This window comes from Ochotona curzoniae, unplaced genomic scaffold (genome assembly GCF_017591425.1).
Source record: "Ochotona curzoniae isolate NIBS_2020 unplaced genomic scaffold, NIBS_Ocur_1.0 contig_2318, whole genome shotgun sequence".
NCBI classification, from domain to species: Eukaryota; Metazoa; Chordata; class Mammalia; order Lagomorpha; family Ochotonidae; genus Ochotona; species Ochotona curzoniae.
In genome coordinates, this window is record NW_024465419.1 from 8,293,777 (window position 1) to 8,306,655 (window position 12,879).

At 43.2% G+C, this 12,879-nt stretch overlaps 1 protein-coding gene across 1 annotated transcript in view; it reads left to right on the forward strand.

The window, feature by feature from the left end:
* PRKDC (protein kinase, DNA-activated, catalytic subunit) overlaps window positions 1-12,879 on the forward strand; it is a 139,855-nt gene that overhangs the window by 13,545 nt on the left and 113,431 nt on the right. Inside the window, exons 11-19 of the mRNA XM_040972592.1 lie at window positions 1,532-1,678; window positions 2,794-2,958; window positions 4,375-4,543; window positions 4,876-4,925; window positions 5,439-5,564; window positions 8,724-8,876; window positions 11,014-11,129; window positions 11,477-11,636; window positions 12,262-12,348. Of these exons, the coding sequence (XP_040828526.1) occupies window positions 1,532-1,678; window positions 2,794-2,958; window positions 4,375-4,543; window positions 4,876-4,925; window positions 5,439-5,564; window positions 8,724-8,876; window positions 11,014-11,129; window positions 11,477-11,636; window positions 12,262-12,348 (1,173 nt within the window). The remainder of the gene's footprint in view (window positions 1-1,531; window positions 1,679-2,793; window positions 2,959-4,374; window positions 4,544-4,875; window positions 4,926-5,438; window positions 5,565-8,723; window positions 8,877-11,013; window positions 11,130-11,476; window positions 11,637-12,261; window positions 12,349-12,879) is intronic.

A 12,879-nucleotide genomic window follows, 5' to 3' on the forward strand; every position in this document is an offset into this window, starting at 1 on the left:
ATAAATAAATCTTCATTGTTTGTGTTTTGTAAAGTGTATTTATTTGAGAGGTAGATAAACAGAAGAAGAGGTTGTCTACAGCAGCCTTTGGGTAGGACTGAACCTGGAACCCTGGAACAGAATCCAGCTGCACATGGCGGCAGGAACCTCAGCTGCTTGATAGCTCTCTGTTGGCCAGAGACTGGGGTGAGGAGCCGGGCCAGGCGTCATCCAATCCAGGACTCTGATGTGACTACGTGGCTGTCTTAACGCTGGCATCTTAACTGCTACACTGCAGGCCTATTCCAGAGGTTTGAAATGTGGATGAAATCCTGCCTACTGATTTTCAGCCTGGTCCTTCATATGTCCACTTTGAGAAATTTTCGCCTTACCTGTGTTTGCAAATTGTTCCTTTTCTTTTTCCTTCTGGAAGTTTTGTACTTTAGTCTTAACCTTTACAGGTAGTCTACTCAGTTTTTGTGTGTAGTATAAAATAAGGATTGAAAATTCCTTTTTTCCTCCGTGTTTGTCGGTTCTAGTACCATTGGTTTAAAAAGACTATCCCCAGTGTGCTTTATCTGCTTCTCCAAGGACTTTTCCCTTTGCCTACTTTAAGAGATGCTTTACCGTTTGTGGCTGATTTTTTCCAAGGATGAGATAGCTCATCTTTCTTTCTGGGTGTTGGTTATGATATGTTAATGTTCTCTGAGCTCACTGGCCCCTTGGCCCTGACAGCTCTGTAACCCTCAAGATGACAGATGAGCTTTGTGCTTCACTCAGGAACCCTACTGCAAAGCCTGAGCTTTTGTGCAGATGTTTTCTGCATTTCTCTGATCTTTTTCAGTCTCTTTCAAATGTAGGACAAATGATAGGAAAATATGCATCACCTAAAATGCAGCCTTATTTAAGAAAGTATCTTTTCTGAGACAGCTGAATAGTAATCTATAGCCATTTTGAGGTGTATGGAATCCGGTTGAATATAAACCAAAAATTGAAATGTCTATGAAGAAGTCACAGGATGTAGTTAAGAACCCGCATTTTCCTATTAACATACTGTTAATCAATACCATGTCAATTAATGCCATAAGGTTGTAAATGGTTGTTGATGTTATGTCGGGGCTTTTAATTGATTGGGATGATACTTTGCTGGCTTTACCTTCAAACCAGAGATGGTCTCACCAAGAAATTGTTGAACCCACCAGGATAATAAGATGGTGGACTTTATGCTTGGTAAATACTTCTAATGAAAGAACCTCAACTGAATTTGAACTGTGGTAACGCAGCAAGGTGGAGAAATCCACCATGGGGAGGGGGAATCCCAGTGCCCATAACACTGTGTCACCTAATGCAATGTAATTAATAATAATAATAAAAAAAGAAAGTGTCTTTTCTGACCTTGATGAAGGCTAATGCTAAGCAAATTGAAGTATAAGGTGTTATGAGTAAAAGCAATAGAATATATATAATAGCATATCGTGTATTTTGCCAAGTCTCCTTTCTTTATATTTATATGGTTCTTTTCTTCTAAAAAGTAAATGCTGTGCAATTGCAGGTTTCTTCTATGGTGGCCAAAGATGCAGAGATGCATAAGAGCACACTGCAGTACTTCATGGAGCAGTTCTACGAAATCATCCGAAATGTGGATTCGAACAACAAGGAGTTATCCATTGCTATTCGTGGATATGGACTTTTTGCTGGTGTATGGCTCATTATTGTATTTTATCTCTTTATTTTACTGAAGTGTTTGAGGGAGTATAATTTATTGCATCTTATACTTGTGAAAGTGTTATTGTTGTTTCTATAACAGTTAATATTTTTTTAGTGTCTGTACTTGAATTCCGCATAGGTGTTATCTCAAATCCTTGTAATTTTTCTGTAAGCCAGATGTTATTCTGATTGACAGCTGAGGGACAGGTAACTTGTTGAAGGACATACAGGATTGACAGAACAACACATAAGTCCAAACCTCAGTCTGAAAACCAGAAATCCCAGGAATGTTTTCCCGCACTGGGCCATGCTACTGCTTATTTACAAAATAAAACTGGTTGGTTTTACTCAGAGTTTTAAGGAAGTTCCTGTGATAGAAAGCGATCTACCTATGCATATTAGAACAACCCTGGTCATTCCCTCCTGGTGGGTTTCTGTGTCGGCTGCCTCACAGAGAACATTGCTTCCTGTCTGTCTTCCTGCACATCTGTCCGTCAGTGCCTACTCTCTTGCTTTCTAAATCTCCATCTTCTTTCATCTGCTCTTTCAATACAGTCGGGGCAGATGGAGCAGAAAGAGGAGGCTTTGTGGTGAAAGACAGCAGGGAGTTACCCACTTCATACCCACAGATCGGCCCCTCAGCTGGCTCACGGAGCCTGGGCCGTGTCCATGGTGCAGCTGGAGTGCGACCAGTTAAAAGAAGAGTCTGGACCTAATGCAGAGGTCTAAAGAGGCCTTTGAAACCCTTAGAGACAGGGCAGTTCCATCATCAGATGTGTGAGTTAAAAAAGGCACCTCTGTGCTTGGTGTGTGGTGTCCAGCAGTGTGCACCCCAGTGGGTTTGGCTCCCAGTCCCTCCCTGCAAGTGACTACCCTTGTTTATCTGACACCTTCTATCGAAATCAAACCTAGAACAGAGGTAGCCATCAAAAAGTATGCAATTTCTGAATAAATATTTGATTACAGGTCATCATTAAAGGCGTCTTTAAAAAGTACTGTGTTTCTTCTCAACCTGCTAATAGTCTCAGGATGTAGCATGACGCCTTGGAAATCGTGAGTTTGACCTGGATGTGGTTGACACGGCCTTCTCCTCTGTCTTTCCTAAAGACCTGCAAGGTCATCAATGCCAAGAATGTGGACTTCATGTACGTCGAGCTCATTCAGCGCTGTAAGCAGATGTTCCTCACTCAGATGGACACTGCTGAAGAGCACATTTACCAGATGCCCAGCTTCCTGCAGTCCATTGCAAGTGTCTTGCTTTACCTCGACACGGTGAGTCGAGCTTGATTAAACTGATTACAGTCCTAAGTATTTACTTGTGTTCCTCAGATGATGTCACAGGCTCAAGTGTTGGTATTTTGTGCAGGCACAGTCATGCTCATAATGATATTTGTAATTGATATTTTGTGTTGACAGAATTGCTGTCATGAAGCTTGATTTTTTTTTTTTAAAGATTTATTTATTTTTATTGTGAAGTCAGATATATAAAGAAAGAAGGAGAGGCAGAGAGAAACATCTTCCTTCCGATGATTCACTCCCCAAATGACTGCACGGCTGATGCTGGGCCAATCTGAAGTCAGGAGCCCAAGTCCTCTTCTGGATCTCCCATGCGGTACAGGGTCCCAAGGCTTTGGGCCGTCCTCGACTGCTTTCCCAGGCCGTAAGCAGGGAGCTGGATGGGAAGTGGGGCTGCTGGGATTAGACACGCCACCCATTCATGACAAGGACTTTAGTCTCTAGGCCATGGCGCTGGGCCTGAAACTTGATATTTTTTAAAGATTTGTTGGAAAGGCAGATGTACAGAAGGAGGAGAAACAAACATCTTTCATCCATAGATTCACTTTCTAAGTGGCAGCAACGGCCAGAGCTGAGTCCATCTGAAACCAGGAGCCAGGAGCTTCCTCTGGGTCTACCATGTGGGTGCAGGGTTCCAAGGCTTTGGACTGTCCTCAGCTGCTTTCCCAGGCCACAAGCAGAGAGCTGGATAGGAAGCAGGGATGTTGGGATTAGAACCAGTGCCTATATGGGATCCCAGCACATGCAAGGCGAGGACTTCAGCTGCTAGGCTAGTGAGCCAGGCCCTCCCCTTTTTTTTAATCCATAGCTCTTTCCACGCTTCCAAACTATTCAGAATTGCCTCTTAAGAAAGAGTTGTGGGCTTGGTGCGATGGCGCAGTGGTTAAGGTCCTCACTTGCACACCCAGGATCCCATATGGGCGCCGGTTCTAATCCCGGCAGCCCCGCTTCCCTTCCAGCTCTGCTTGTGGCCTGGGAAAGCAGTCGAGGACGGCGCAAAGCTTTGGGACCCTGCACCCACTTTGGAGACCCGGAAGAGGCTCCTGGCTTCGGATCGGCATAGCATCGGCCGTTGCGCTCACTTGGGGAGTGAATCATCGGACTGAAGATCTTCCTCTCTGTGTCTTCTCTCTGTATATCTGCCTTTCCAATAAAAATAAGATAAATCTTTAAAAAAAAGATGCAGTTGTACCTGAATTGTCATTCAAGAACTTTTTTTTTAGTGTAGATTGTTGTAGTAATAAATGTCAAGTTTGCAGAGTGGATAGCAAGCCTGATTTTTCACTGACCTAGCAGGTGTGAAGTCAGGTGCATGGAGTGCTGTTGTTTGTGTTGCTCCCCTGTTGGTTCATCCCCCCACCCCCACACCTGTCTGCTCTCTGCTTCTGGCAGGTTCCTGAGGCATACACTCCAGTTCTGGAGCATCTGCTGGTCGTGCAGATAGACAACTTCCCACAGTACAGTCCAAAAATGCAGTCGGTGTGTTGCAAAGCCATCGTGAGGCTTTTCCTAGTCTTGGTCGAGAAAGGACCTGTTCTCCAGAATTGTGTTAGTACCGTGGGTAAGTTTGCAGTTTGCTATTGTTTTTATTATGGTGACTGATAGATACGTAACATGTGAATTGATATGGGTAAGCAGTCTGATTGCCAGACTGTATTGTATCCCTTTGAAAGACTTCTAAAATTTTCAACATGTAGTATTATCTTTGTTTCATCCTTTTGCTCTTGAGTTTTTATAATTCAAAAATTAAAACAAAAGATATTAACAAACTTAGACTTTGAGGGGTCAAGTTCTATTGTTGTTCCAGGAAACAATGATGATCATTTTTATTGATTGGTTGGTTGTATTGTTGACAGTGTTTCTTCCACTTTTCTCCAATCTCCTCCCCCGCAGTGCATCAGGGTTTAATCAGAATATGTTCTAAGCCAGTGGTACTGCAAAAGGTAAGTCAATTCTGAGTCTGAAGCTTCAGAAGTAAGTGTAAATGGCAGAAGTGTCACTGCAATTTCAGCATGCCTTTCTATAAGTCACATTTTATGTGTAGGATGTGATGCCCCTATGTGTGTCAGGTGAATACAGATCTCTAAAGGTCTCTTGGACCCTGGGACAATATGCAAGGATATAATGATTTTCTGGGAAGCATGACCTAGTTGCTGGAAGGTACAGGAAATAGGATGAAATGAGAATGAGCTATGAAATACGTGATGTGTTGTGCATTCAGTGGATGTTCTGTTGAAGTACTTGGTGGTATATCACAATTTTAGAATGGCAGAAGAGACCTTCTTTCTCCCCACTTGCTTTCTGCGTTGCTTTCCCCACATGATGTCCTTCTCGGTCTGGTCGTGTAGTCTGCAAGTGATTGTTTAGCATAGAAGATTTGGAAACATGGGCTAGTTGTGACTGTGCTGCTTCTGTGAACTGCTTGGTCAGAGCTGGTGTGTTGTCTTCCCTGCCAGGGCTCAGGGTCTGAATCTGAAGAACACCGTGCCTCGGGGGAAGTTAGAACTGGCAAGTGGAGGATGCCCACGTGCCAAGACTATGTGGATCTCTTTAGAAGCTTCCTGAGCTGCGACCAGATGATGGTAATATCTACAGTTTGAAATCCGTGAAAGTTCATTGGCTCCTCTCATTATTAGTCTTCATAATTTTAGCTCTAATTCTTGTATATTTCAGAATTGTATTTCATTAACTTCTAAATAAATGTACTTCAAGTAATAAAAAATATCCCAGCAGTATGAATCAGGACAGTTGAATTAATAAATGACAGTCTAGTAATTCATGACAGTTGAAAATGAGAGGAAGATAAGCTTTTTTTGTTTGTTTTCTTTCTTTCTTTTTTTTTTAAGAAAGCCAGATTTGCAAAGAGAAGGAGAGACAGAAAGATCTTGCATCCTTTGGTTCACTCCTCAAGTAGCCACAATGGCTGGAGCTGAGCTGATCTGAAGCCAGGAACCAGAAACTTCTTCCATGTCTCCCACATGGATGCAGGGTCCCAAGGCTTTGGACCATCCTCTACTGCTTTCCCAAGCCTCAAACAGGGAACAAGGCAAGGATATAGCCACTAAGCTATACTGCCAGGCCCAACTTTTTTTTTTTTTAAAGATTTATTTATTTGGGTTTGGTGTGATAGCCTAAGGCTAAATCCTCGCCTTGTACCACAGGATCCCAAATGGGCTCCGTTTGTGTCCCAGCTGTTCTACTTCTCACCCAGCTGCCTGCTTGTGTCTGGACTGCCCCACTTTGACCCAGTTCCTTCTGAGGACCTAGCAAAAACAGTAGAGCGTGCTTGATTGAGCCTTGCTACCAATGTGGGAGATGTAGATGCAGCTTTTGGCTTTTGGCTTCAGCCTGGTCTGCCTCCAGCTGTTGTGGTCAACTGGGGAACGAACCAGCAAACAAGAGATTTCTCCTTGCCTCTCTAAATCTAACCTAAAAAGAAAAGATTAATTAATGTAGCTGAGTTCTAAGTTACTAGCAGATGTTTTTTTTTTTTCACTTTCTGCTTTAGAAAGGCAGTACCCAGTATTTATTTGCAGTTTTTGATATTCTGTCCTACTGAGAGAGCAAGAGTTCCCATGTACTGCTTCATTGTCCAGCTGTTCTCAGTGTGTGTCTTTCCCCATGTGTCAGTAAAGCTGGGAGCTACCAGAGCGTGTCCCCCAGGCAGGTGACAGGGACCACTTGAACCATGACCCACTGCTTCCTAAGGTGCACACAGGAGGAAGCAGGTTGGGAGTGGGGCTGAGACTTGATATGCAATATGAGGTGTTCCAACCAATGGCCAAAAGCTTATCCCTGTGGCTAGTACTTTAACAGATACATTATTGAAGCATTAATAGCTTAGAACAAGCAAATTTTGTCAGTAGATAACTCTTACTTTGTGCTAATCCTTAGGTGTTTAACTTTTAATTTTAGGTAATAGCATAGCAACTGACAGTAATTTTATCCAAAATATTCTTTTTCATGTGATGTTAAATATCCTTACGTTTTGAGGTTAAGTCCCCTAAGCATGTTTGACTATAGCCAGAATAACTAGACTGTAATTTTGGAATGGTTGAATAACTTCGCTTTTGAAGTAGCGACAAATTATAATTTTAAATCTATCCTGAGAATGAATATATATCCATTCATATATATATATATGCATGCACACACTTCGTATGTGTATGCACACATATATATGTACATAAACTTAGTGCATTCCATGTGTTATACATACATGCTGTATGTGTGTGCATGCACAGATGAAATGGAGGAAGAGTGGGCTTTGGCAAGAATTAGACCCAAGTCTTCTCACTCACTGCTAAGTGTGAGTTTATTTGTCACGAGGCTGGCCAAGTCTCTTTGACTGAAATGATACTGTGATGATAATTTAAGAAGGTGAATGAATTATGAATTTTGTAGCATGAAAAAGGCTTATTCATTGTAGTTTGCGAATCACTGTTTGCATACCACCTAAATGTACATGCACACCTCTCGTATGAATCGGTTTTTTTATGATCTTTACATTGTTGATTATGGTGCAAAGGGTCAAGGGCTATAGGGAAGTGGGTAAGAACATTGTTTCCACATTTTCTTTTTTCCTTTCTGTATCTGGGGAAAGGGGAGAGAGAAAGGCAGAAGCCACACCCACCCTCCCAACCATTCCAGGGTCCCCGACATGGGACGTGCTCCAAGGGGCACTGCTTAAGTGGTTTCAATAGTTCAACGGTTCAGAATTGCTGCTAGTCTCGTCATTCCAAGCACGATGAAATCTCTTCAGAATCCACTGGCTGACATAGTCCACCTTAGCATTTCCACTCGCCCAGATGTTCACTGCCAACACTTGGCTTGGTAGTTGATCATGGTAGTTGATCAATTTATTCTGTCCTCTGTTATGGTACCAGGTGTCCTATGTAGGCTCCAAAGTACTGCTATATCCTCCACGTGCACTTGGGTATGCTGTCCACTGCTCTGTTGGAGCCACTGAGGAGGCTCCAAAGTCAGACCATGAAACTTGCAATTCTCTTCATGGTTGGGTTTCTGAATCAAGCAGTTCAATTGGGAGGAACGCTAAAGAAATTTTGTCTGAAGTGATCCTAGACTAGATTCCTGTGTGTGCTTGCCAGTATAGGGCACTGCACAGACTGTTGCCCCCGTCAGCCTATGCATATGCTGGTGGTTGCAATTGCTGGATCAGTTCTCCCTCCAGCCCCATCTTCTATACAAACCAATGGGTACTGGAGCCCATTTCAATCCTACCCACCACACATTTGACCCTCACGCAAACCAGTGGGAGCTACAGTCTAGTAGGAGCGACCTGCAGTAATCCCCACCAGGCCCGCCCCCTGCCCTGGTTACCATGCTTGCCAGTGTGTACAGCATACTGGTCCTGTCTGTCCTATATCCCATTCAGCTCTCATACATGTCAATGGGTGTTGAAGCCTAGTTCAACCCAACCAGCCCCACTATTCAACCGACACACCTGCTGACAGGTGCCACTTGCTGTCTAGCCATGCCTGCCCCAGTCTTGGTTTTTGTGCTCACCAGATGGAGTGGCAGCCCCAAAGGGAAGTGTCCACTGTTTGCCTACTGGGGGTCCACTCCCAGATCATGCACTCTCCAGGTGGTTCTGTAGTTTGGTTTGCAGTTTAGCACCCCTGTGCCACCGTCTGCCAGTTATCTCATATGTATCTTAATGCTTTTGACATACTTGTATTTTGTTTGTACAACACTTACAAGTCCTTTTCTCTTTTTTGAAGGATTGTGTTTTACCAGATGAAACATTTCTTTCTGTGACTTCTTCCCTTCAAAGACTGAATCGTTTACTCTATGATGAATTTATAAAGTCTGTTTTGAAGATTATTGAGAAATTGGATCTTACATTAGAAAAACAGACCATTGGAGAACAAGAGGTTAGTTGTTTCTCTCAATAATTATTTTATATCATTTTTTGTAAAGATTTATTTATTTTTATTGCAAAGTCAGATATACAGAAAGGAGGAGAGACAGAGAAGGAGATCTTCAGTCCGATGATTCACTCCCTCAAGTGACTGCAATGGCCAGTGCTGCACTGATAGGGAGCCAGGAGCCAGGAGCCTCTTCTGGGTCTCCCATGTGGGCGCAGTGTCCCAAAGTAGATTAAAGTAATGCTTTGATGAAAAGTTGTTCACTCTTTTTGTCTTTCATTCCTTAGCCTGTAGTAAAGAGTCATGGAAGTGCTGTCTTGTGTAGAAGTGACTTTGTATCGCCTCTCGGCCTTTTGGCTAAGATCGAGTGTGGAAGTGACTTTGTAGGCCTGGCTTGGTAGCCTAGTGGCTGGAGTCCTCGCCTTGCATGTGCCCAGATCCCACGTGGGCATCAATTCGTGTCCTGGCTGCTCCACTTCCCTTGCAATTCTCTGCTTGTGGCCTGGGAAGGCTGTCAAGGATGGCCCAAAGCCTTGGGATCCTGTGACCACATGGGAGACCCAAAAGGAGGCTCTGGGCTCTTGACTTCAGATCAGCTTAGCTCAGGTGAGGCCGTTGCGGCCACTTGGGGAATGAACCAGTGGATGGAAGGTTTTTCTCTATATCTTTCCTTCTCTCTTTACATCTGACTTTCCCATTAAAAAAAATTTAAAGAGGGAAAGAAATGACTTTGTTCAGTCAGGTAGGGAAGCCTGGGTTCCTCTTGTCCTTAGCTAAGGAAATGCCCGACTGGGATGCAGCGTGTTGGACGTGCTCTCGAGGTGGTCCTCTGTATCCTTCCCACCTGCATGGCAGAGAAGTTGTGACTTGAAGCTGCCCGGCTTGTCTCAGGAGTTGTGGTAACAGCGGGTGGGTGTGCAATGGCTGGGGCTCCAGCAGGAAACATGGAGAGCAGCTCGAGATAGCTGGGGTTCATGCCCGTGCGCTCCGGTGGGAGGCCGTTGCTGGAGGTGCACGGAAAGAAGACAGGCTCCTCAGGCTTGCCCTGCTCCTGTGTGTGCTCTTCTCCTGTGTGTGCTCTTCTCCTGTGTGTGCTCTTCTCCTGTGTGTGCTCTTCTCCTGTGTGTGCTCTTGCATTGTTTGCCATCTTTGTGTATTTCTAAAGGAATTTCACATGAAAAAAACCCAAAAATTTAAAAACCCTGCTGCAAGGGACTTCGTGGAAATGCTTCATTGACGCCCTCAGTGGCTCTGTGTCCTGCTCCGGCTTGTCCTGGGCCAGCTGCTGCCTTAGTCTACTCAACAGCCTCACCTGCCTTGTAGGTCCTAGTTCTCTGCTTCTTTTGCTTTAAAAATTTACTTTTCTCTCTTTCTCTCTCTCTCAAATGGCCACAAGAACCAGGGCTAGGCCAGGCCAAAACCAAGAGGCAGGAACTGCATCCTGGTCTCCCTCACGAGTGGCAGGGACCTAAGCATTTGAGCCATCGTCTCTGGCCATCTCTGGCCTTCCCAGAAGCATGAGCCGGAAGCTGGATTCAAAGTGGAACAGCGTGTACTCCACCTGTGCTCTGACAACTAGTTAAAGGTGTTGTGAGCAGTGGCTTAACATGCTACACCACAATGTGGGCCCCTGGCACTATGTTTCTCACTGCTCCTGTATGGCTCTGAATACACAAATTGTGTTTGGTAACGTAGATCTGGTAGCACAAACTTTAATATGTTTAAAACTCAAACTTATGCACTTCATAAGGTATCCAAGTTTTCTTTGTTATTTCTTACTGGCATTAATTCTTCCTGTTCTCTCAGGGTGAAAGCCGCAAGTCATTATTGTTAATTTCTGCATTCTGTTAAGACTGGCTTAACATTGCTACCCCTATCATTAAATGATGCCATCTTCTTGTTTGGCTTTTTGGTTCTTTCAGCATTTCACTTGGTCATTTCCGACGAGTCCAACTTTTGTCTCGTGTTTTCTGCCAATCACATCATTCTGATTAGCTGTGAACTACAGAGGCCCTGCCTGCCTCAGTTTGACGCTCTGTCCTCATAGCCCCAGTCTTAGACTGGGGAGTCCATTGGGAAGTGACCTGTTGAACAATGTGTGATTGAATGATACAGTGTCTGTTTGGTACAATTAATTTTTAAGGATGGAAATGAGGCCACTGGTGTTTGGGTGATCCCGACTTCAGATCCAGCTGCTAACTTGCATCCTGCTAAGCCTAAAGATTTTTCAGCTTTCATTAATCTGGTGGAATTGTGCAGGTATTTTTCTAAAATTCTTATTATTTTAGAATGAAAAATTATCAATTTTTGACTATAATATTATAAATACTTAGATAAATGTAAGAAGTGAAATAGTAAGAAACTTAACATCCAGAATCTCTTATATGGATCTTTACATCTAAATGTACAAGCTTGGAGTTATCTTTATTTACTTATTTTTAATGTGTAAAAGATCTTTGGAGAAAGAGAGAATTTAAAAATACCTAAAGGGATTAATAATGGAATCATAGTCCATAGTTTTTTTTATGTCATCAATGCTTTTGAAACTGAAGACAAATGAATATGGTATAAATTTGTGCCTTAAGTATTCAATTTGTTTTTTGCAGAGACATTCTCTCTGGGAACCGAGTACAATTTTTTGAACCATGGGTATACTCATTTACATACGAATTGATTGTACAGTCTACACGCTTGCCGCTCATCAGTGGTTTCTACAAATTACTTTGTGTGGCAATGAGAAATGTCAAGAAACTAAAGTATTTTGAGGTAAGACTTTCTTGGAGAACATCGAATAGTCTTTTTTTTTGGTTGCATGAATATTAGTGTGTCATAAAATATGTGATAGTGACATATGTAGTTTTAAAGCTTGATTTTATCATACATTTGAAAAGTGAGCCGCAGTTGGATGACAGTAGTGTTTTCAGCTTGGTGTTCAAGCCTGGGTGAGTGGCAGGGTCTCTCGGGATTCAGGGACCAGCAGCGCTAGCATTTCTAGTCGAGTCAAAGGCCAGCTCCAGATTTAATCTAATCAGAAACCTTGGGCGGGTAGGGCTCAGCAACTCAGGCTATTCTGGGTTTCCCATGAAGGTTGAGAGCCATGGGGGGAGCAGGAGGAGGCTAATCAAGTTGCTTGGCGCAACAATGCATGTTTCTGGAAGATGGTGAAAGGTGCGTAGATTTCGCCGGGTCCATATGCCTTTGGCCACTCACACACCTTCTCCTTTTTCCATTTCTGACTGTTCTCCACCTGGAAATGTCCTTGCATCCCAGGCTCCCTTATTTCCACAGGAGACATTGGTAAAGTGAGACGGTGAACCCTGTGAAGGGAACTACCAGATCCAGAATCCCCCGATTGTCGTTCATTGTACTAATTTGATGTTTTATCTGACAGGGAATTAGTCCGAGGAGTCCGAAGCACTCTCCTGAGGACCCAGAAAAGCATTCTTGTTTTGCTTTATTTGCAAAATTTGGTAAAGAGGTAACTTCTGAATGATTTCTCTTAGTATTATCATGAATTATTTTTAAATGGATATATATTTTAAAAATCCTAGTAGTCAAATTTGTTTATTTTTGTTCATTTTTATTTTTATTTATTTGAAAGAGAGAGAGATGAGAGAGAAATTTTCCATCCACTGGGTCAGTTTCCAAATGCCTGTAGTGGCTTGGACTGGGCCAAGCCATAGCCAGGAGGCTGCAAGTCAGTTCAGGTCTCCAATGTGGGAGGCAGGGACACAAGTACTTTAGCCATCCCTACTGCCACCTAGGATGCATAACGGAAAGAAGCGGGACTCAAACACAGGCACTTTGATACAGGTTATGGGAGTCCTAAACAGGCTTACTTCTCAGTTTGTTTACATATATATATATGTATATATGTATGTATTTTAAAAAATTGTTTATTTTTATTGCAAAGTCAAATATGCAGAGGAGGAGAGATAGAGAGGAAGAACTTCTGTCTGATGATTCACTCCCCAAGTGACCGCAATGGCTGGTGCTGTTCTGATCTGTA